We start from the raw sequence: 25,604 nt of genomic DNA, 5'->3' as shown, positions 1-25,604 counted from the left end.
CTTAGTCATCTTTATATTGATTAAATAGCAAACGGTTATGTGTGCCTAGTTTTAATAATTCACATCAATAAAAACTATTGCTAAACATAACATCTTACAATGTACTATTTTTTTTTTTATTTTTTTAGTGGGGGGGGGGGGGCGAAATCCGAGAAAAAATACATACTTTAAATGATTGAACAAGATTTGATAGTTTTACTGAAATTGACAACACGTTGTCACATTACTGATTAAATCCACAGGGTCTACACACTAGTTTACTGTATCTTGTTTTAACGATAAAAGGTAAGTATGTGACCAATTCTGAAATATATTAAAACACTTTTCAAAGATTGTTGAAATTATAAAGAACACTAACCATACACCTCTACTTCACAAAGGTCATTATTTACATTACTAGCATAACCGACAGGGTAGACAACTCCAGGTAGTCTCTCGTTGTAGTAGATGACATATTGTCCCTGGACAGAACAGTTTGTTGTGAAGACAGGAGGTATTGTGTTTATTGTGAAGTTGTTGTCCTTGAAACACAATGTCCCCTGTAATCTATCCGTCGTATTGGAGACATACACGGAGAATCCAAGAAAATGCTTTGATAACTCCCTCAGATACCAAGAATCTGTAAGTTATTTTATCGATCCAATAAAAAACAAGATTATACGATTTTTCTACACTGATTACTGCAAAATCGTTAAATATCAACTCGGTTTATGAATAGGAATTACACATTCCTCATGCACCTATCGATTAAGATATATAAGTGGTTTAACACTCACTTACATGGAAAATATATGCAAATTTCATATATTTGTCTTTAAAATAATGCCAGCTTATCATAACATCGAATATAACCGTGGGGGTTTACCCCTGAGAAAATCTTTGGGGGAAAATTACGTATTATTAAACCACTTCAATATATACAAAAAATGATGATATGTATATTAACTATTTTAACAGGTTTTATAATCAACACTGGTTGCGCTCTGTTGAAAATTAAAATTTTTATATCAATTGTTCAGCAGGTACATGTATCATATATGATGGTTGTTAGAGAAAAATGTTGGTGAAAAAAATATATTTAAACAATTAGTCAGATTAGTCAGAGAGTGTGTGGCGATCAGGACTGTCTGAGCCTGCTTTTAAAAACTCAGCACGCTTAATCCAAACAGGAATAACATGAAAAAGGCACCTAACACCTTCTTGTTTAACAAAATATCACTTGAACCTTAAAGGACATACCGCATGTTTCTAAAGTATACGACATTTTACATTTTTTGGCTTCCTTGTGTATCTAATAATTACTCCTAACGGTTTGTTAACGGTATAAAAGCGGTAATACGCCATAATATCAATTTAAATTATAGCCCCGATCGTTTAAAAACTCGTTAATTAGATAGCGTGTCACGTGGTACAGTGACGTCTCATGCGACCTTCTTCGAACAGCTGATTGTAAACAAATTGTAGGATTAGCATTATCTTCTTTTAATTTTGACATTCATTCACCATGTACGTTGGTTTTTTTACATGCTGACTAAATTAAAAGAATCTTATTATTCAGTCGTACATGTTTGAGCCACTAGTACGGATACAAAACGATGATATTGCCGAAAAAGCGACGATGAAGTCGGCAATTACGATCAAATTGATCGACGTGTAAATATATATTGTAAACACAACTTAGTAAGGATTGTAGGCCAAATAAATCTGTTAAAGGTGTTTATTTATTAAAATCTACAACAGTCTTGGTTTTTGGCGTTCCTTACGAATCAGAATGTTCATTATTGTAAAACTGTGGTGCACAAGAAGTTTGTTTCTTCGGCAGTAACTGATCACAACTTTCTAAGGTTGTTTACTCTATATTACACTGGATTATAAAAGCAGACAAGAACGTTTTCCTAAATTATTGTTTTTTTCTGCAAAACCCAATCTCCGTATTTTTTTTTTATCCATTTACGTATAAATGTATATCAACAAACTTTGTCTATTTCTCGCGTAAACAATCAATATCGACAACTCGATCCATGACTTCTCCCACAAAAAAATAAAACTCACAGAAATCTCACCTACCGTACTAAAATTATGATTTCTGCAGAGGTGAGCTACATGTATGAATGAAGAAATCATGTATACAAAACCAATGCATACATGAACGTATAGTTTAACAATAAGAAAAAAAAACAGCTAATAAAGTGAGGCGGTATCCAAAATTGCGTTATTTTTCTCCGAAAAACTTGCGTTTTGTACACAGGCCCCTGTGCATAAACTTCTATTTTTTTCTTTTTGAGAAATGAATACGATTTATTTATGAAACTGTAATTACAAAAATGTACCATATAATTTATAATAAATGAATTGAATGTTTATTTATAAATCCTCTCGTCGACAGATAGACCCCTATTTGTCACAAGATTTCCGCATACTTTCGTAAGGGAAACTTAAAAAAACAACAGTCCAAATCCCCATTTTCGGTGGCGAAATCACCCGCAGGAGGCACAGAACACCATCATGTCCCGTTATCGACAATTTAATAGGTGATAATTAGTTTAATTGTCGTTTAAATCTAATCCAATTACAAACATGGATAACAGCACATTCTCGCTCGAGGTCGCATATGACGTCACACATCATGGCGGGTAGATCGAGAGAGAAAATATGCATATCGCGACATTTGAATTTCATCGCTTTCAAACTCACGAATTAGGCAGAATATTTTATGAAAACGTTAATAAACTTCATTTTTAATGAGTATAGAATGGTTTTATTTAAAAAAAATTCCGAAAATTGAAAAACATGCGATATGTCCTTTAAGGTACACAAGTAATGATAATATTATTAACTAGATCTTTCTCGTTGCGAGCAACGAGTGGGTCTTCCGTCCGATTTTTGAATAAATGAGATAAAATCCTTCACTTTTAAGACTAAATTGTTAATCAACGCAAAAAAAAAAAATTAGGAAAACATTTTTCGGCACCCGAAGCTTGAAGCCGGGTCGCGTGGGCACATGTCCACGACTCTAACGACCGAGCTACTCAGACTCTCGCTTCAGGACTTTGATGCTTAATATCTCGGGAACACATCAATCGATTTCAAAACAAATTACATACTCTGATTCAGTAAAAGAATCAACCCATTAGAAAAATATATTAAAAGCAAAAAGTTGAAAAAATCGATTTTTTATATTTCCTTCCGGTGACGACCGGAAGTGACGGCGGACGTTTTCATGACCATGTTGCAACAGGTAAAAGTGATGTCTATCTTCACTGAAAATTTCAGCCCTATATCTTTATTCGTTTTTTAGATCTCTAGCCGACAAAATTGACTTTTAAAAATCGTAAACGGACGGTAACTTCCGACCGGAAGTGATTTTTAAGAAATTGAAAAGGCGGTACAAACTTCAGATGCCGACACATCATCCCTTAAAATTTGAAGAAAATCGAATGAGCCATCTTCGAGAAATCGCCTGCACAAAATTTGTAAGACAAAAAAAGAATAAAAAGAATAACTAGATTCGATCTCGTTGCGAGCAACGAGTGGGTCTTCCGTCCAATTTTTGAAAAGATAAGATTAAACTTATCAATTCAAAGATAAAATCGTAGATCTAAGCGAAAAAAAGAGAAAAAAATTTTGCGGCACTCGAGGCTTGAACCCGGGTCGCCTGGGCCATGTCCACGACTATAACGACTGAGGTACTCGGACTCCGCTTCAGAACTTTGACGCTTAATTTCTCGAGAATGCCTTGATCGAATTAAAAACTATTTACATATTCTTAATCAGTAAAAGGGTCACTATAAGGTTTTAAAATTTCAAAGAAAAATATTAAAAATAAAAAAGTCGAAAAATTCAATTTTTGAAATTTCCTTCCGGTGACGACCGGTAGTGACGGCGGACATTCTCTATACCGAGGTACATTAGAAAAACGGTAGATCTATCATCTCTGAAAATTTCAGCCTTTTATCTTTACTCGTTTTTGAGAAACCCGACAGACAAAATTGACTTTTGAAAATCGTAAACGGACGATAACTTCTGACCGGAAGTGTTTGTTCAAAATGAAAAAAAAAGTATCAGCTTTAGATAAAAACACGTTTATATTGAAAATTTGAGCGAAATCGACCCAGCCATCTCCGAGAAATCGTCTGCACAAAATCGGTAAGAAAAAAAAAGAATATTAAGAAGAAAAGTGAAAAAGAAACAATAGAATAATAGAAGGGTCTTCCGCTGAAGACGGAAGACCCTAATAAGAAAAGTGAAAAAGAAACAATAGAATAATAGTAGGGTCTTCCGCTGAAGACGGAAGACCCTAATAACCGTGGTTGGTACAATGTACATAACATTGAACATTTCCTAAGTTAATCAAAAAGCCCTAATCCATTTAATATCTGACCCTGAAAACACTTCACATGATTTAGAGGAGCTTACATACGAAGGTTTCTTCATCATGCTAGCGCCTTCTTTAACACAATCATTGGTTTGTTTTAATAAACGCAAGAATGTTTGTACTATAAAGATTATTTTCAAGAATAACATATATCTAATTGTCGCTCATAATTCGAATAGATGTTATTAACAGAAGGTAAAACTCACATCTGACCATTCAAGTGTCACTCTAAAACACACCAAGAAGTATATCGTGATTGTAAGAATAATCTCTTTACATACAGTAAGTTTATCTAGTCGTCATGTTAGTCATGCATATATGTTAGAGATTGTTTGTGTTAATCTGCATCTAAGGGTTTAAAGTATGCTTGAGTACAATCTAAAAAAAAGTTAACAACAAGGTTATCGTTTGATTTTTATGTTGTCTACCTGCTATGATTCGATAAATTGCGGTTTTAGATGAGACACAAGTCTGCTTAGTTAAAACTTTGCGCGAACTGTTGTTGTATAATTTTGATAGCACTGGACATTTTCGTTATTAGACAATCTTTATTAATGAAAACTTCATGTCGTTCATACCGTTACCTTTTTACTTTAGGTCATGCATTGATGTATTTTCATATATAGAGGATTGACAAAAATCGTCAATTAAGACTCAGAACCTTAAGGTCAGGTTTTCGGCTTGCAGTTTTAAGGTATTTTACTAAAGCTACATATTATTCTGTTCAACATACTTAAGTCTGTTATAAACTTCAAATGAATTTGTCAGACGGGTTTTATAACTACAGAAGGAAAAAGTGTATGATGATCAAACTTTCTTTTTAAGGAAATATGAAAAAGTTCGTGAAAAATATGTATATTTTGTATGTGATTATTTTAAATGTTGTTTATACCTAACATTTTCGAAAGTAATGTCATAACCTTTCTCATGATTTGTTACTATTAATAGCTAATAAACTATTTTAAATAAATTGCAATAATAGGGAAAAATGGACTATTATAATGCAACAGAACACTTTTATCAAAACCTTTAAAATCCACAGGAAAAAAATAACCAATTAGATGTGTAATCTGGTGTTTCTACATTATCATTTTAATCCATTTCACGATGCAAATATGTAAGTAATCTCAGCGTAACCGCAAAGTTTACCTCAAATGACTCCTGACATATTATCTCATTTTAAAACATGAATAAATATATCTATAAAGTGAATAAAGCAAACTTTTGAACTCAATGTCTTATTTTCTTTTTAATTTGTAATTTTAATTTAAAAATTGTAAATATGTTTGATCATTTTTTTCAGTTACTGTTCATGTTCATTGCAGTCTTTAAAACAGATTAATTTTCTCCAGTTTGTATTACACTAAAACTAACAACATGTTTTTCGTTATTACATCTTTTAAACTAACAGGGAAATCATACACAGCTTTAGCAATTTGATAAAACCCAAATGATATCATGTAAATAAAAAACGTATATGCATGATGACAGTTTACACCACAGAGGCTATCATTTCCAAGGTACATAATGACTGTGACTATACCGTCATTGCTCGTCCTGAATAAGATAGTGATGTGATGAATCCTGTGGATGCTGCTCAGGTTCACCCACCAGGTGGCGGTTGTTGATAAGAATGATATCGCACATTGCCCAGCGTGCATTCTCAGGTCAGATTTACGTCCGTCCACAGCGTTACTGGCGTCATACGTGTCGTCACGTGGTAGGAATTGATCGAGCTGGTATGATGGTTTATTGAGGGCAACGTTAACTGGCAACAAACACGGAAGTCCATATAAACAACATTATTTACATTTACAACATTGAGTAGGTTCATTTAAACTAACATTTACTTATGAACATTCCTTATAAACAAAAACAATTAAAGTGGGATTTTGTTTGATTTGCCCGAGCAGTTGTTGTCATTTCATTTTATAAAAAGTCAAATCTTCTAAATGATTTTTTTTTATAAAAACCTGAATGTATCAAATGCATTATTCTATATGAATAACTACTGAACGTTTATTAATTATGTTATTTTTTATCCTATTGTTTTTTTTTTTTATCTAAAATAGTGTTTTAAAGCAATGTATTTCGGTAATAAAATGTAAATATGATTTATGAAAGTACCAAACAATCAGCATTTACGAAATAAGTGAACTAATAATGCAACTTACATAACATTATAATGATGAAAAATACAGGTAGATAACCGCCTCAATAATAATTTTGTTTATGTAAAAGGAAAAATTACATTACATACTAGCTGTTTAATTGAATTTCTAATGACAATTCGTTATATGCATGTAAACTATACATAAGCCTGTGAAATCGCAAACACTTCTATCAATAAAAACATGGGTAACATCTCTATAGGTAAATTCATCTCGTGAAGTTTAATTATACTCTACAACGTATATGAATACGGCGGAATATTTTCACAGTTACTCTTTTATGCATAAATTAATGAAAACAAATACCGGATACAAAAACTTCAGATAGTATCTAATTAGCATTATAAAAGAATTGGCGAGGGAACATGAATGTTTGAAGAGATTGGCCAAGTCACCACTGGCCTCCGATGACTTAAACTCAAACATTATGTAAAAGCACCCTTTAATATGAAAACAGTATTTGCGACGCTTGTTAGCGACACACGTTCATAGAATCTCTCAAAATGATTATTTCGATGTGATTTTTTTTAAAGTTTTGATTTACGTTCTGTAAAAATAATAAAGGTTCATCATTCCTAGCACATAATCTATGGCCAACATTGACCACTGTCCAAGCTCAGGTCAGATTTACGTCCGTCAACAGCGTTACCGTCATATCTGTCGTCACATTATTGATTATATAAAATGCAAATTAGTAAAAGAAATTTACAAAAAAATATAAAGTCACAATACACAAAAACATGTGATAGTTAAATTGTTTACACAGTATATATTCATCCATATTGAGTGCTACACATGTAAATGCATGTACATGTATTAAGGTTGTAAAATATATTAATACACTTTAATGTTAAATACAGAAATCTGATCGGTTTAGATGCAGTTGATAATCCACTCTATTATCCTCTGCGTTAGCAACACACTTGGCTACGTGTAACATAACGAATTATTACATGCGCGTAAATGATGGGCGTACGGTTTGTTGTAAAAGTCAAGTCATTTCTATAGAAAACGACTATGACATTTTAGTATGATAAAATAAATAGTGCCTGTTGGGGAGGATACGCGTCGGTTGACAATGGTTTTCTGGGATGTTGATTTTATTTTATAATTATTACCCTCCAAAACAGGCACTATTTTTATATTATTGATAAGCAGTATATGTACATATTCGTCTTGATTATGCTATGCACTGTACGTTAATAAAAATATTGAAATTAATGAAAACTATTATTCAATACTATAGCAAAGTAAGATGACATCATGAAAATGTAATCTTACCATAAGCTTTTGAAATCGCCAAAAGTCCCATGTAAAAAATCACAAATAACATATTCAAAAGCGAATGCATAGCGTGCAATTTAAATTCAACTACAGCATATAGTAACTGACCGGGAATTATATGCTATAAACACTACGATACAGGAAATAAAGACAGGAAACAAAAGTTAAGTACGAAATCTATGGAGCCGAAACATATTATCAGGATTAAATTAACTTAAAAAATGTCTTTCAAATTTATTAACCCTAAACAGATATTAACATTTTTTTTTTATAGAAATCCAATATATTGATGTTGTACTTAAAGTAGCTAATAATTGGAAAATGTCTAAATAACAAATGCACATCTACATAGTGCAATATAAAAATGAATCTGTCATCGTAGAATTCTAGAAGAAAAGTAATATTAGACATATTTAACGTTAATAAAAAATAGTTATACAACTTCAAGAGAGAGATAGAGAGGAGAGAGAGAGAGAAATAGAGAGAGATAAAAAAAGAAAGAGAAAGAGAGAGAGACGTCTGTGAATATTGATAATAACGTAATAAGTAATCTGGACTTAAACATATAATTATTATTTGCAGTAGCTAGTAAAACATTATGAATGAAAAAAAGCTGACAGATACTATGGAATCATTAAAATTCGTGGGGGGCAATTTCCGTGGATTGCTTAATCTTTACAGGTTCGAAGGGACGTAATTTCGTGTATTTGCGTATACATACAAAATAATTATGACTTTATAGCCCTAGTTTGTTACTTTGTGGGGGTGTATATTTGTAGATGAGAGGTAGCCACAAATTCCACGAAAATTCTGCCACCACAAAATCTAATAACTCCACAGTACTCTATTTTTACAACCTGCAATATGATTTTCTTAAATTAGAAATATCTGTAATGAATAATTAGATATCGTCTAATATATATATATATATATATATATATATATATATATATATATATATATATATATATATATATATATATATATATATATATATATATATATATATATATATATATATAAACGAAAAAGGAACGTTAGTGTAAATAGTTTCAATTCACAGATGGTTTATGAGTTTGGTGACTTTTTATTCAAAGTTTACGTGTGTTTAAACTTCCTTGCTAGAAATCATGCTTTTCATTAAATTTAAGGAAAGAACGGACTAGAAGGTCCTCGGTATTGACACTTAGTTTACACAAGGTTTCCATATACTGAATTTTAAAAAAAAAAAAAAAGGTTATATGCACTCAACAGAGCTATATTTGATCGAAGAAAGCTGACCATACGAAGGACATGTAACAAACGAATATGCAATGTAACACAGGTTAAAGTAGAGTCTTTTGCATGTGTTAATCACTGTAAATCATCTATCTTAACTGTAACTAATTAATATTACTTATTTTTATGAACGATGATGTCATATTAGCGTATTATTTTAAATTGCCAATTTTTTTAGATATTTGAAAAAAAAATATATTGATTATGAAAATATAAGGTGAGACAAAATAACAAAGCAGTTCTGTTGTTGTGCTACATATATTTACAATTGGCTTTCTACTTACTTTACTTTACTTTTATTTTTTTAAATATTGACAAAGTGTTCAAGCTTCTAGTATCATTGTCATAAGTATTCTGGTGACTAAAGATGACGTGTTATGACACTGTTTATTTAAATTTAGTATTTTATACATATTATTTTCTTAGAAAAGAGAACGTTCACACATGAAAGAACAACCCTGCTAGTGTTGAGTTATGTTTCTATCAAGACCAGACATATTATGTGGTTGTACATGTATTGTTAAGACAGCGATCTAATTTAAGAAAAGTACCCGAAAGAAAACCTTTGCAACTAGAAATCAAGAGACGGTATTGGTCTTACTGCATGTGTTGCCCGGTGTAACCAATTCTAAAGTTTCTCAGAGTACGATGTGCAGAGAACCAGCCGCGGTTTTGCTACAGGTGAAGATGATCGTTATAAAATAGTAACTTCGAAATGTAAATAAGACTTTGACAAGATATGACTGAATGGCATAATAAAATAATCCGTAGTCTAAAGTCTAAAAATCTGATACAAAATAAGCCCATTTTACCGATACTTAAACATATTTAGATTGTAATTTGAGAGTTTGAGTTTACTATATACTTCTGTAAAGTGTTTAACTTTTTTTTACATTTAATCAAAGAAATGAACCAGTGCATGCATGTTATATCATTAATATGTACAGTGAGATCGTTCTTAAACAATGCCGTTTTGATAAAATGTAAACAAATGCATGTGCCCCCATGTTTAAAAAAATCTTTTTCAAAACCTCTTGAAATAAGTACTACCTGACCAAGTTTTATTGATATTGATGATTAACATACAAAATCATTATGACTAATAGCAAATACATTTATTAATATTGGTATAATGCCTTTAGAAACATATACATGTTTTCTTAATACATGTAACTACTACTAAAGAATCTCGGGGTTCAGAGAATTAAAAAAAAAATACGTTTATCTAATTGTTTGTCTTTGCATGTCTTTAAACATCAATTTTCATTGCTGACGTACGTGTTCCAATCTTTAACAAATGCACTCAACATACATATATTTAAAACTAACAAACAACAACAAACAAGTTGGCCTAAGTTATACAATGATTCATTTCCCACAAAGTCATTTAATTGGCTATATCCGTTTCTCTAATATTTGATCTGATAAAGCAGACTGTGGAGAGGAAATGCATAAACGTAGAAAGGCTATATAACAAACAAGTTGGAATTGTTTTGTTATATCATTTTATATGATAATTACAACAATTTGTTCATTTACATCATTGTCTCTGATATTAATATGATAAAGCAGATGGTGAGAAGGAAATCCACGAAAGTGGAAACAACGGAAACACAATTAAAATCGTTCTCTTATACAATTTATTCATTTTATGCAAAACTGGCAAGTTAAATATAAATAATGGTTTCAGTCCCTGATACGTTCTACTTTATCATTATTGCATTCGCCAACTGTTCGCTTATCGTGCGTCCAGCGTGCGCTTTTCGTGCGTTCGCCGTTCACTCACCATACGTTCATCGTTTACAGTTTTGGACTCTTCACTCCGCTCAGTTTGTACTCAACGTTCTTTAAGCGTTTACCGAACGCTCATATTTCATTTTGTTCATTGCATATACGTCAAAATTGCAGTTTTTATTAGCAAAGCCTTTGACTTATATTTCACAGACTGTTACTATTTATGCTTAATACACGATAACAAGGAAACACTTTAAAAAATAAATTGAAACCTCATGAAATATGTTTATAATTTATAATGTTTCCATACATCTAACAACAGGAAATTGTTCTAATTAGTAACTACGAACAATTTATTAAAAATATGACCTTAAGATATCACAAAAATAAATAAATGAGTGGTTTTTTGTGCCAAATGTTATGTACACACATGCCGTATCCTATCATATAAAGGACAAAGCGAAATATCTGCAGGGGGATTCAAACGTTATATTGAACCTTAAAGATCCCCTTTCTCAATTTCGTCATACTGTATAAATTTATATTAAAGTGTTTTAAACGTTTCAATTTGCAGTGATCTATGTTCAATGTACTTAACATAACATTCGTGGGATCTGCTTGCAATATATTTACATCCCATTATTTTATCAACTTTTATAAAAATTTTAACAAAAATGATATCGTAAGACATAACAAATATTTTTCACGAGTGTATAATGAATTGCAATAGTAAATGTTTGTACACTTTATTTTTCAAATTGCTTTAGAATCAATTATGATCAACTGTAATTTGCTTGTCAGTTGATGAGCTGTAAGCAAGGAAGAAAGCTTACAAATCTTTGTCGTATGCCAATGAAACATTTATTTGTCAAGCATATTTTTTGCATCATTCAATTCGTTTCGAGCATAAAAACACTTTCTTACGTTTATCACTTTCATTTTGGGTCTCAAAACTGCAATTTTCACTTCAACACTAAAAATGTATCCAAACATATGACGTTAACTGTTTTAACACAACAAAGCAAAGAGTTTTAAGCATATAGCTGAACAACTGCACTCAAATTTTAGTTAACAATTGTAATACCTTACTAAAGCATTGAAGACGCTAAAGCATTGGAAACACTTTATCCAATAAAATAACAAAAATCGTGATCACGCCCTTTGAAATCGGGGATATTAAAGTTTAAGACTACAAAATTATAGTCAGACCTTATTGCACATATTAGAATTTTGCTTTTTTTGTTGTTAAAAGTGTACAAGTGCAAATGCTTTTTTGTCATGGAAATAATAGGTTAATTAAGTGTTAAGAACGAATTGAATCAAACACCAAAACATGTTATGAAATAAGGAAAAATTGTATTCAACTGCACTGAATGATAAATTTGGATTTAATGATTTAATGATAAGTTCAAATCATTTGTAGGCAAAGACTATGTGTGTGTTTCTTCGAAAAAAAATACACTTAAAGAAGGCGAACCTAAATTAATTAAATTACACGTTGCTCAAAAGTGCTCAAGAATATCGATTTATGATAATTTTAACTTCACAATAAATAAAACTTTTGTTTTCTTTACAGTGCATTAATTACATACAATTATCAAAGACAAAACATTGCTTACACGGTTGTAAATAGATAACAAAAATATTACACAAGAAAAATACTATACATGTGTATGTGAGTTTTATTTTTTTTTGGCGATAATGCCCACGACTGCTTTATATTAAAATGAAATTATAATACAAGGTAAACTCTGGGACCAGCTGTTCACCCGTACGTAATTATAACTTATTCATTAATGTTTAAACATATCGTATAAACCCATCAAAAGTCCATGTGATCTGTTTTTTTCTTTTAGAAGGAATAAATAACAAACAAATGTGTTTGTTAATTGTGTGTTTAGATTGTGTACAAAGATTTATATATACAATATGTATGTATAAACCCGTTTATATATACAAAAACTCCATTGTCCACGAACTTTTTGGACAATCCTCGTATGTATTGAGATTTGAGAGGCTCTCGTAATTGACACTTGAAAACGTTCAAGGGTCTGCAATTAATTATATTGTTCAACTTGGTATTGATTTTATCCGGTTTTAAATGTACTTCATAAAATTGATCTTATTGTTGTTTTGTTTTCAAGTACTTGACTAGAACAATGTATTATGTTGTGCTATATTTGGAAGAAAATGCCAATTAATTTCAAAATTGAAAAAAAATAAGTACTTGACTCAAAGAATGCATTATTCTGTGCTATATTTGGTAAACAACACCAATTAATTTCAAAAATTGCATAATTAAACAATAATTATTGTTTTAAGGAATTGAACAGTTATTTTAAAAAAAATAGTTATAAGTAAGCATATACTTCCTCTAAAGGTTATTTGGAGTGTCCTTTAACTTTGAGTCTTCATTAAGATTTGGTGCAGTTCTATTAAAGACGCGGAGAAAAAAATGGGAACGAATCAATAACAAAAAAAAAACTAGTGATTATATCGTATTAAAAGTATTGAATGTTTTTTTTAAAGAGTATCATCAACTACATAATCGTGCAAAGTCTTACTGCGCTGAGCTTCAATACGTATTAAATATCGAACAAACCTTGTACTGCAAACTAGTACAACACATCCAAAAACTTTATTTTATTTTATTAAAAAAAACCAATCAAACAAACAAAAAAAGAAAAAAAACCTTTCTTATCATAGTTTTTACTTGTTAAGCCTGTGGATTTCCTTCACATCAATAAGCCAGCTGCTCATCTACTTAACATTGACTGACTGTATTTAAATTAACATTTTTTGGAGGAGGTTCATAATCCATTCATTTAGTAAGAGTTTGTTTTATTTTCTGAACAAAAACAAAACTTTCAAAAAAGGTATTACATTAAATGAGTATATTGATGAACATGGTTACTGCATTAAATAAATACATTGATAAGCAATAACGAAATATAATGCCATAAAATGTGACATGGATAGAATTGACCGATGTCATGATGATGTCATTTATATTTTAAACCTTATTTGAAAAAAAACAACAAATCGACAAATTTATATAATCATTGTCAAATAATAAAACAACAATCACAGAGACAATGAAAATAATAAAATGACTTGTCACAATAATGTATATCATAAAACATATTCATTTCATCTACAATTTAATTACGTACATGTTTATGTACAACATCGATCTTTTTTAAGGAAATATTATTTTCCGGCAAATCAGCTAGACTGTGAGTTTCGAATAATTGACATATCCGGCAAATCCGCAAGACTTGAATTTGAAATAATTGACATATCAGATTAATGTATATCATAAAACATATTCATTTCATCTACAATTTGATTAAGTTCATGTTTATATACAACATCCATTTTCTGTTTAAGGAAATATTATTTTTCGGCAAATACGCTAGACTGTGCATTTCGAATAAGTGACATGCACAAGAATATAATTACATCATCTTAAGGTTTTGAAAATAAAAACAATTTTCTTAAATGTGTTTTCTTTCAAAAATAAAGGCTAACTCTTTAAACACATGCAAACCTTCATAATTGGTTCCCTGTTAGATCCACTGTCTAAATATCTTTATATTTCACTAAAATTTTGATTCAATAAAAATAAATGGTTTTTTTTTCTATAAAATGACAGTTGTAAAATATATAATGTGTGGACATCTGTAGGTTTCGGATAGACTCAATTATTTATATGGATCCATCAACATATAGCTCTTATGGTCAAACAAAACAGTTTTATGATTATTCGTTGAGTTTAAATTTTTATATCAATACAACTGCTCGATGAAGACTTCCTGAATATCAGAAGAGATCACATATCATATTTAATACATGCACCGTGTTTTAATTGTTTCCTTAAATGTCCCTAGATCAACGCTGTATTTGGATATATCGTCAGTATGATTCTTTCTGCTCGGAGGATTTTTAAACCAGTCTTCCTAGGGTTTCTTTGAGGAATTGAGACTCTGGTCTTTCTATCTGCTTTGGACCTTTGTTAATCATAAGAATAATAGCTGCAAGACAAACGTACACTTATTCATAAAAAACAAACACATACTGACATATACACTTCAAAAAACTATAAATATATGTATACACTTAGTACACAATTTACATATATCTTAATTGTCATATATTTCTTCACAAAAGTTCAATTTCATTTGTTATTTGCATTCATTTTTTATGTATATATGATGTTCTGGTTTTAAAGAAATAATTGTTCTAGGTAACATACTATGCCATTCTTATCATTTTTTATGTTTGGTTATTACTTCTAAGCATTCGTTTAAGCAACGTTAACATACAATCACATTTATAAGACACCTGGTCTCCCTGTAAGCAAATTGCAAAATGTAAGTAAGGTAAGAAAGAAGAAATGATCGCTGTTTATATAATTAAGTTATTTTAATTGTTTTCAATTCGTGTTTATAATATATTACTGTTAATGATAAAACCAGAAGATTTCATTTCTGTACAAAGGCCATCCGGATCCCAAAATATTTACTCCAGTTCAAACAATAAATTTGTTCTAATATTGATGGAGACATTTTCATGTTCAGGTAACTAAGCCTATTTGAGTACATATATACCTTTTTTTATTTTCAAGAGAAGAAACGAAACCTGAAAAAAGACAAATTGATTTATATAAATGCAGCAAGCTTGTTTATAACTGTCACATTAGATCATTCGAATACCTACTATTGTCAACAATGTCATCTGAGAAGAAAAAATAGATAACATTAATTTAAGGAATATATTGTTTTCGTGAAAATAATAATGAAGTTGTATTCAATCATAATATATATATATATATATATATATATATATATATATATATATATATATATATATATATATATATATATATATATATATATATATATATATATATATATATATATATCTATCTATCTATCTATCTATCTATCTATCTATCTATCTATCTATATAATCCAAAATGAGTGAAAGGTGATATCACACAGTTTAAATAATCAAAAAAGAAAAAGAAAATGATAAGTTCCAAAGTTTCTATTCACTAGCGCTTTCTGGATTTACATTCTTCTTCAGGTGAATGTACATAAGTTAAGTGATAAATTATGTACATTCACCTGAAGAAGGATGTAAATCCAGAAAGCGCTAGTGAATAGAAACTTTGGAACTGTTCATTTTCTTTTTCTTTTTTGATTATATATATATATATATATATATATATATATATATATATATATATATATATATACTGCGGGACGCGATTCTCTTTTCAATTTCTTTTTTGTCTTAGATTATTTTTATGGTGATTTATAGGAAAGAAAACTTTCCCTTTTCTCTGTATTGGTCACGTTTTTTTTATCAAACAGTCACAAAACAAAACCAGTTTGTTTGATCTTTCATCACTGTCTACTTTTTTTTATGCATTTCTTTTGTTAGTTTTGAAACTCTCATTTGGGTGTGATTGAGTTCCAGGAAACTTCAAAGCAGAATATGAAGAATGGTCTTACAAAATCCAAAAAGTATGCATTTGGTTAAAATAAGACGCTTACATGTACCTTTTCATTTAATATCGCAAGCTTTTAATTTATTTAAATTTAACTTTCTATACATCCCAATATTTGGCCTATGGCGGGCCATGATTTGTTTGTATCCATAAATTAAAATTATATTTTTTTACACTGAAAACTAACAAAAGTCGGACAGATCCCTCCGACATAAAATTTAATTATATCAGATCACAGTAAAACATACACGTGGTTTTGTTAGTTCTTGCAAATGAATTTGTTCAAGGTATTTATCATCTATATTTCACATTAAGTTTACACAGAGTACAAAAAAATATAATATTATCAGAACGGGTATACTTATTAAACATGTGTAAAAAAAAATTAAAGTATCTTGATAATTTTTTTTTTGTGGTTTGGAAAAAATAAATCAGCATTTACAGTAAATAAATTAAGAACAAAATATGAAGAAAAAGAGGGAGGGGAATTTTGATCTCATGAACAACGCTTCGATGTTTATTCATGCATCACTTTATTATATACTCTTTATCAACACAAAAACCAGTAACATGATAGAAAATACCGAAAAAATCGAGGACAGAGTGCCGCTACTACATCTAAAAAAAGTATCCAAGAAAGAATTATGTAAAACATCTATCAAATTAAGAACAAAAATATACCATTAGAATTTTGGAATTTCCTGAAATTATTCAAAAATTATTATGAGTACCCAATCTGCATGTGGGCAGTATTCAAAATGTAACGGTTCTTTTTAACTGATGTTTAAAATATTCAAAACAATAATTCTAAAATTATAACATAAATAAAATTTTATGTTCCATAAAATGTTTTATATACAAACTTTCTTCGCTAATTAGCTATTTAATTTTTCAAATCTTCCGATTTCTGGGTATTGTTTGTATTATCTTTCAAGTTCATTTTGATCGGGATCAAACTCTCGAAATCTAAAACCTTTTCCGCTCTAATTAATTTTTTTCAATACGAGGTGCAAAATTAACGCGTGCAGTGAAATAAGAAAGTAAGTCTACTGATATCTTCAATTAACATGGCAGGGATGGATCCCGAATCAACAAAAACACACGTCTGTCTCCTCGGACACTCATACATCAGAAGGCTGGCAGAATTTATGACCGTTAACCCGAATTTGCAAAACCTAAATCTAGACGATGACCGGTATAATATCTCGGTTTGTGCCAAAGGAGGTTTACGAACATACGACCTGCATCGAATAATAAGGGACGTTACAGAGACTCCTCATATGTTTTTTTATACAAATAGGTGGCTATGACATTGGTTTTATACCAAATAAACAAATTGTAACCAACATTGTTTCCTTCGCCGAGTACCTGATATACGGCTTCGGGACAAGAGTGGTGATCATCGGTCAGCTTCTGCGAAGGGATCCTTCCGCGAATCCCCCGGGATACAACGAGAGTGTGACGGAAGTTAATGATCTCCTAACACAAAAAACACAGACATTGAGCAACATCTTCTACTGGAGACACAGGGGATTTTGGTTAGATATGTCCCACTTAGGCAGAGATGGCGTGCACCTCGCCAACCCTCCGCTGAGAAGCCTGAAGCCCGGGGATCCCCCTTCGCCAATGAAAAAATATTGGAGAAGCATAAGGAATGCGGTTATTGTGCATTCTCCTAGATAAGTATTATTGTATCAATATTAGATGCCAACTGGGTTAGTTTATTTCAAATTATTAAGTATGGACATGCATTTATAATGGCCCATTGACAATTAGTGTATAATTATGGCACATTAAGTCATGCCATGTATGTTATTTACATGGGTCAATCAAGTCATGTTGTCTGAGCATCATTAATTTTACATGTTGCACAGTGTGAGGCAAGACTCCTTAGAACATGTCGGGAAGTCTGTTTATTTATTTAAAATAGTTGCCTATAGAATGTTGATGATCTTGCATCTGTGCTTGATCTTGAATTATGATCATATTTTGTGCGGCAGCGAGTTTATTTATTTAAACTTCTTGAGTCCTTGTCTTTGTGCTCGGAGTCGTGAAGTCTGTTTATTTATTTAATATGGTTGCCTGAAGAATTTTATGATCTTGCATATGTGCTTGATCTGGAATTATGATCTTACCTTGTATGGCAACAGGTTTATCCATAAATTAGCCTTCCGGGTTGTTTTGGGGAGTCAGGAAGTATGACAAATATAATTATTGAGCCAATATTGCCTGCCATGTCTATCTTGTATGACTTATAATTTTCGTGTTAAATATTACTGACAATGGCTGGTTAAAAATTGGCAAGAACAGATTAATTATGAGATATAGAGTTGGGCTTCTTGCACCTTGCACTCTATGTATAATAAAATTATGGGTTGCTTATTGTCTTGTCAATACACCATCTATTCACTTATTGTAGAACATAATGCCACCAAAGAAAAGAAAATCATCAGCTCCTAAACCCACTCCACCAGCAAAGACATCAAAGAGATCCTCTCGTCATGCTTCTACAATTGCCAGTAGTCAGACCATTGCAGATCCGAGTATGTCCATACAACCTGTCAGCCAAATCAATACAGATTTGAATCCAACCACACAACCAGTAAGCAGTGCCAGCAACCCACTCATCGACTATGACCAGTTGGCAGCAGCCATCCTCAGGCAACAACAGCAAGCAATGCCATCTACAAGCAACCCCCCTATTGCTGATACACAACTGCAGGCTTCATCGAGTAGCAATAGTTCTATTGATTTGAATAATGCTAATCTACTCAACAACCTTCAACAGCTATTTTCAGGTGAGTCGGTGGCAGATATAGGTTCTAACACTTACTCTCCTCATCCTGTCCCATTCACAGTTGCAGATGGCATACCTCTTGGGTCAACTGTTCCGGTTCGTGTCAAAAACAAAATTTGGAATGATCAATTCATTGATCTTAAATGTTTGCTACCAAATTTCAAACAAGAAGATTTATCGATCAAAATAGAGAATAATTCAATTCAATTTAATTCTCAGCCCTTCAAACAGTCAATTATGTCTTTACATCAATGGACTTCAGCCTTTCTGATATTCATGTCCATATACACAGAAAAGTTGCCCCAAGAATCTGCCAATCTGCTAAAATACTGCTTCACAGTTAGGGAAATCGGGAGCTCCAATGGTGACAATGCCTGGAGATATTACGACGAGAACTTCCGTAAGCTGCGTCAGTCACATAAGGTACCTTGGCAAGTCCCCATCAAAGAGTACATGGTCAAAGCTTCCACTCTCACTCATTCCTTTCGTCCCTCTTCATACACCCAGTATAGTGCAAGATCACCACAACTCTTTTGCTTTAGCTACAACAATGGTAAAAAGTGCAAAAACTCACCATGCAATTTCAAGCACATGTGCCAGCTATGCAATGGCCAGCACCCCAAAATCAACTGCAACCGGGACAAGTCAGATAGGAACAAGGCAAACTCCAAGATTTTCAGTTCCAACAACAATAAAGCATGATGTTTTGCTTCAGGAATTGCAAGGTTATGACAAAAGTTTGGTAACATTTCTGGTTGATGGTTTCAAATTTGGATTTAGGCTTGGGTGCTCTGAATTTCAGTCAAATTCTGCTAAGAAAAATCATTCATCGGTAAGAAAAAGTCCGATGGTGGTCAGAAAAAAGTTAGACAAAGAATTAGGTCTCCATCGCATTTCTGGTCCTTATACTGCTAAACCCTTTGATAACTTTATCTGCTCTCCATTGGGGCTTGTTCCAAAAAAGTCACAGGGAGAATTTAGAATAATCCATGATCTATCGTTTCCAGAAGGTAACTCAGTTAATGAACACATTCCTCGAGATAAGGCAGTTGTCCAGTATGAATCTATTGAAAATGTGATCCAGCTAATTAAGAAATTTGGGGTAGGAGCACTAATGGCCAAGCTAGATATTGAAGATGGGTACAGAAACATTCCAATTCACCCCTTAGATTATCACTTCTTTGGTTTTGTGTGGAACAATCAGTATTACTTCGACAAATGTTTACCTATGGGGGCTAGTTCAGCATGTCAGTTATTTGAGAAATTAAGCACGTCTTTGCAGTGGATTATGTTAAATAAATACAAGGCCTCGGGTATGTCTCATCTAATTGATGATTTCTTTTTCATAGGACCACCGTCATCTCAAAAATGTCTCTCTGACGTGAATAATTTTGAGAACTTATGTCAAAGACTTGGAGTACCCCTTAAGCAATCTAAAACTATTCTCCCGACAACTTGTTTGACCATCTATGGAATAGAAGTAGACTCAGTACATATGATAAGCAGACTACCAGAGGATAAACTTGTCAACTTGAGACAACTCCTTGCAAAGACGGTACATAGAAGAAAAGTTCATTTGAAGGAATTACAGTCTTTAATCGGCTCACTCAACTTTGCTTGCCAAGTAGTCACCCCTGGCCGCGCATTTCTTAGACGCCTTATAGATTAAACGTGTCATGTATCTGACCCATTTGAGGAAATAGACTTTACATCTGAGGAGCGGGCAGATATAAAAGCATGGCAATTGTTTATAGATAATTTTAATGGCAAATCTATCTTTCATCAAGATGAATGGCAGTCTTCACATAAGCTACATATGTACACTGATGCTTCGGGTTCCATGGGTTATGCAGCAGTCTATGGGTCAAAATGGTTTGTTGAATCGTGGTTAGATATATATGCAAATTATCACATTTCCATCAAGGAGCTTTTCCCTATTGTCCTGTTAATGGAAATTTGGGGCACACATCTCTCTAATCAAAAAATTCTCTTCTTTTCCGATAATTTAGCAGTTGTTCAAGTAGTTAATAAACAATCATGCAAAGACAAAACGTTGATGAAGCTTGTACGTCGATTAGTAGTAGCAGCAATGAAAAACATCTTATTCAAAGCAAAACACATTCCTGGGAAGCAAAATGTACTTGCGGATTATCTTTCCCGTTTTAAATTCCAGGAAGCCAAGAAGATTGCCCCATGGTTGGACTCAACGCCAACAGTAGTGCCAAACGAGCTGATCTACATTTAAGTCAGTCAAGCCAACAGCTCCTTCAGGCATCCTTGTCCCCATCTGCGAAACAACTGTACCTCAGAAGTTGGACTCTACTACACAAATTCTGTGTTTCTAATAACCTACCTTTTTCCTTTCCCTTTTCAGCAATCATTATTTGTAACTTCGTAGGTGACTTATTTACACAAGGCTTAGGCCCAGCCACGATCACTTCACATGTTTCGGCTCTAAGTTATGTCCATAAATTGTATAACGTTTTCGACCCAACCCATTCCTTCATAGTTAGAAAAAATCTTAAGGGTTCCCACAATCTTTCAAAATCTGTTGACACCAGACTTCCAATTACAAAATCTATTCTTATCAAATTGCTCTCTGCATTACAACACACAGTCCAAGAACATGACGTAAGAGTTTTATTGTCAGCTGTTTTTCTTCTTGCCTTCCATGCCTTCATGCGGCTAGGCGAATTGGTTCCACGGAACATCTCTTTTTACGCCAAAAGTATACAGAGACAAGATGTTCAGTTTTTGGATGATAATGCAGTGCAGATTATCCTGAGGCATGCCAAAAACTTTGCCAACAGTCAACCAATAGTATTAACACTGTCTGCAAATGCCCTCAACCACAACTTTTGCCCAGTCCAAGCCTTGAAAACATTCACTACTGAATTTAAACACAGTTCTGGCCCACTATTTACATTTAAATCAGGGCGTCCAGTTCCTCACAGTTATGTGACAGCCCAATTAAAGCATGCCGTATCATTCATTGGCTTGGACACATCACAGTATGCAGGGCATAGTTTTCGTATTGGTGCTGCAACAGAGGCTGCAAAGAGTGGTTTGGCCGAAAATGTCATTCAGCAACTTGGTCGTTGGCATTCCAGTGCGATCAAGCGTTACATTAGAATGAATTCCTTTCAATTTTAAAACCTTGTTAGGCTATTATCATTACATATACTAGTAATCATTAAACCTTTTCTGCCACCGACTCATATTGGTAAGGGTTTAGCATATGGCTGCCCCCTCAGTAACAAGTCATACCTAGTTATATATATATATATATATGGTTTATTTTTAATCTACCTAGTAGATATGAAAACAAGTGACTGCTCATGCAATCACTGTTTTAGGTAGCAATTTTGTATTCAGGTGTTAGATATGCAAAGTTGCAACATCGGAAAGAGTTCAGAATTTGTCTGCTCTATTTATTCTATATTTAGTCCTGACTTTAACAGATCTAATTATACTGGTGCAAGGAATATGTGTGTATGTTAGAACATTTGAAATAGCGTAGAATTTGTCTGCATTATTCTTGTATAGGTAGTCATGACAACATCATACTTGTACATCGATTTTTTTTTATGTGCAGTTAGAACATTAAAATGAGTTGAGAATGTGTTTCTAGATTACATGTAATTACATGGTCATGACCTCATCATACTTGTATAAGGAGTTATATGTGTGCAGTTGAGAACATTGAAACGAGTTTAGAATTTGTCTACTCTAATTTATGTATACATAGCATCATCATACTAGTGCATGGTTTATGCAATTTTTCTGAACTTGCCGGGTGAATTAATTCTAATTTTTCAGAGTTTCTTCTAGTCACGTCATGAACATATCATAATGGTCTAAACCTTTAAGGGTTGTGTGATATGCTAATGTTTTTATGTGTCCATGAGTGAAATTCAGTTGTTATTTTTTTATTCATTGCTGCATATTGTTTTATCTAGTCATGAACAACATGATAAGGTATTATACCTTTACCAAGTTGCTAAAGATTTATTGATTTTATCATATGGGTACGCATAATGTCAATTTTTTTTCTATTATTTTTTTGTTAAGCTAATAGCTTTAATTTTTCTTTATCAAATGTTATTGGTAAATTACCTTTTCCTTGGGTGGCGCTGCATGCGTCATGCAAGCATTTAGCATGCCTTGTGGCCCTTTTTTATTAACGCCACCTTCTTGTTGCAAAAATGTTATATTCATTATATAATAATAACTGGGATAAGCACTAATTGCAATTTAACATTTCTAGGCTTAAATCCTTAATTTATCATAAGACCTTATCCCAGTTATTACATTAGCTAATATGATAATTGTAATTCTACTTTTAACGTGCTTTAGTTATAATTCTGTCATTTATCTGGTCAATAAATGACACAATCACTCATTGGGTAGTCAGGTTCTTTCTTCTGGAATTCATGCAACAAGAACAAGCTGCGGAAAAGGCATTCAACATTGTACTGCTTTTAGAATTCTCAGTATGAAAAAGTTGTGAATATAAATAAAATTTTATGTTCCATAAAATGTTTTATATACAAACTTTCTTCGCTAATTAGCTATTTAATTTTTCAAATCTTCCGATTTCTGGGTATTGTTTGTATTATCTTCCAAGTTCATTTTGATCGGGATCGAACTCTCGAAATCTAAAACCTTTGCCGCTCTAATTAAATTTTTTCAATACGAGGTGCAAAATTAACCACCACCTCCCCTCCTCCTCCATTGTCAGGATAAAATGTATACATGTATAGTTATACATATTTGTATGTATATTTATGTGTGTAATTGTGTATATTAATGTGTGTAATTGTACATCTGTATACATATAATTATATATATGTATGCGTGCATGTAAGGGTATATATATGTATGTGTATGGTTATATGTACATATCTTGTTATTCTTATGGTTTTTGTGCTATAAATTTAGTGAAATTTCATCCTTACAGGTGGTAGCCCTTTTTTATTAACGCCACCTTCTTGTTGCAAAAAGTGTTATATTCATTATATAATAATAACTGGGATAAGCACTAATTGCAATTTAACATTTCTAGGCTTAAATCCTTAATTTATCATAAGACCTTATCCCAGTTATTACATTAGCTAATATGATAATTGTAATTCTACATTTCATGTGCTTTAGTTATAATTCTGTCATTTATCTGGTCAATAAATGACACAATCACTCATTGGGTAGTCAGGTTTTTTCTTCTGGAATTCATGCAACAAGAACAAGCTGCGGAAAAGGCATTCAACATTGTACTGCTTTTAGAATTCTCAGTATGAAAAAGTTGTGAATATAATTATATTAAATACCTCTAAAAATAATACCTTCAATTGAACTCTCAATTAGCTTATTGATTTCCTTGATTCTAAATTCTAAATTTCACCACCATATGTTAAAACTCGGTTAATATGAGCTTGGCGATAATTAGGACCAAAATACATGTTAATTACATCCTGTATAGTTACTTCCGTATTACTATATACAGATCCCGTAATACACGTTTGTCGGAAGAGGTAGAGAATAGCTTGGTGCAGTAATTAATAATTTCCGCTGAATCGTACAACAAATAGCTTCGTTTTAGGATGGTTGTCCAAACAGGCACCTAGCATCAGGAAGGTGGGGGAGGGGGCAGACACAAAATGTTATAGTGCCATGTAAAAATTGAAATGAAAATAAGGAAAAATCAGTGATGTTAAAGTTACTGGTATGCATGTACTCCTCATCCTTATTTAGCTAAACACTAGATAGCATACCATAATATAGCAAACGACAAAATTTCACTGTTCCAAGGTGTTAGTTTGTTTTTTTAAGTTACACCTTAATCTATTTTATGAGTATTCATGGTGAACAATAAATGTTTCAATGAAAAAAAAAATGTAATACCTCAGGATAACACAATAACAATATGTTTTACTTCAGAATGTTCAACTTTGCCTTACACAAATGGGTGTTTGTGAAACAGTCATAGTATAGCGCAATATACCATTATGATAGCATATCGTATCATTGAACACTTTTTTTTCATTTATTCTAGTACAACATTAAAAATATCAAAAATTGCAAACGAAGCTAAAAAAACATTTTTACATTTCGTGGCATAGCCTAAAACTGCAAAAGATCTTAATGCGTTGACAGTAATATTTACTCCATACACTATAATAGATAAATACAACTCATAGATACTCATGTTGTTTTTTTTTTAAATTCATTTGTACCTCTTTGTGCTTGCGTGTTTGTGATGTTGTTGTTTTTCATTTTTTAAGGGGGGGGGGGGGGGGGGGGTACTCCTTACGCACCTTGAGTTTTCATCAAAAAGTGATAAATAACATTTTCTTTTGCACAGTGTGTCATTAATATTTACTACCTTTCTGGATTTCGCACGAAAAAAAATGTTTATTTACACTGTTTTCTGATGGGCACATCAAAGATCTA

The 25,604-nt window shown here is 32.0% G+C and overlaps 2 protein-coding genes across 2 annotated transcripts in view; one reads left to right on the top strand and one right to left on the bottom strand.

Moving 5' to 3' along the window:
• Positions 1 to 353: 353 nt before the first annotated feature.
• Positions 354 to 25,604, bottom strand: part of LOC128172387 (uncharacterized) — a 172,808-nt gene continuing 147,557 nt past the window's right edge. Inside the window, exons 9-10 of the mRNA XM_052838182.1 lie at positions 5,914 to 6,143; positions 354 to 590 (exon numbers count right to left, since the gene is read on the bottom strand). Coding sequence (XP_052694142.1) covers positions 354 to 590; positions 5,914 to 6,143 — 467 coding nt within the window. The remainder of the gene's footprint in view (positions 591 to 5,913; positions 6,144 to 25,604) is intronic.
• On the top strand, positions 18,758 to 22,343 carry LOC128172398 (uncharacterized). Its single transcript, XM_052838193.1, has 2 exons — positions 18,758 to 19,155; positions 21,328 to 22,343. Exons 1-2 carry the CDS (start codon positions 18,783 to 18,785, stop codon positions 22,305 to 22,307), a joined length of 1,353 nt encoding a protein of 450 aa, XP_052694153.1. The 5' UTR covers positions 18,758 to 18,782; the 3' UTR covers positions 22,308 to 22,343.

Source organism: Crassostrea angulata, chromosome 2 (genome assembly GCF_025612915.1).
Source record: "Crassostrea angulata isolate pt1a10 chromosome 2, ASM2561291v2, whole genome shotgun sequence".
Classification (NCBI taxonomy): domain Eukaryota; kingdom Metazoa; phylum Mollusca; class Bivalvia; order Ostreida; family Ostreidae; genus Magallana; species Magallana angulata.
This window is presented reverse-complemented; position numbering and strand designations above follow the sequence as displayed.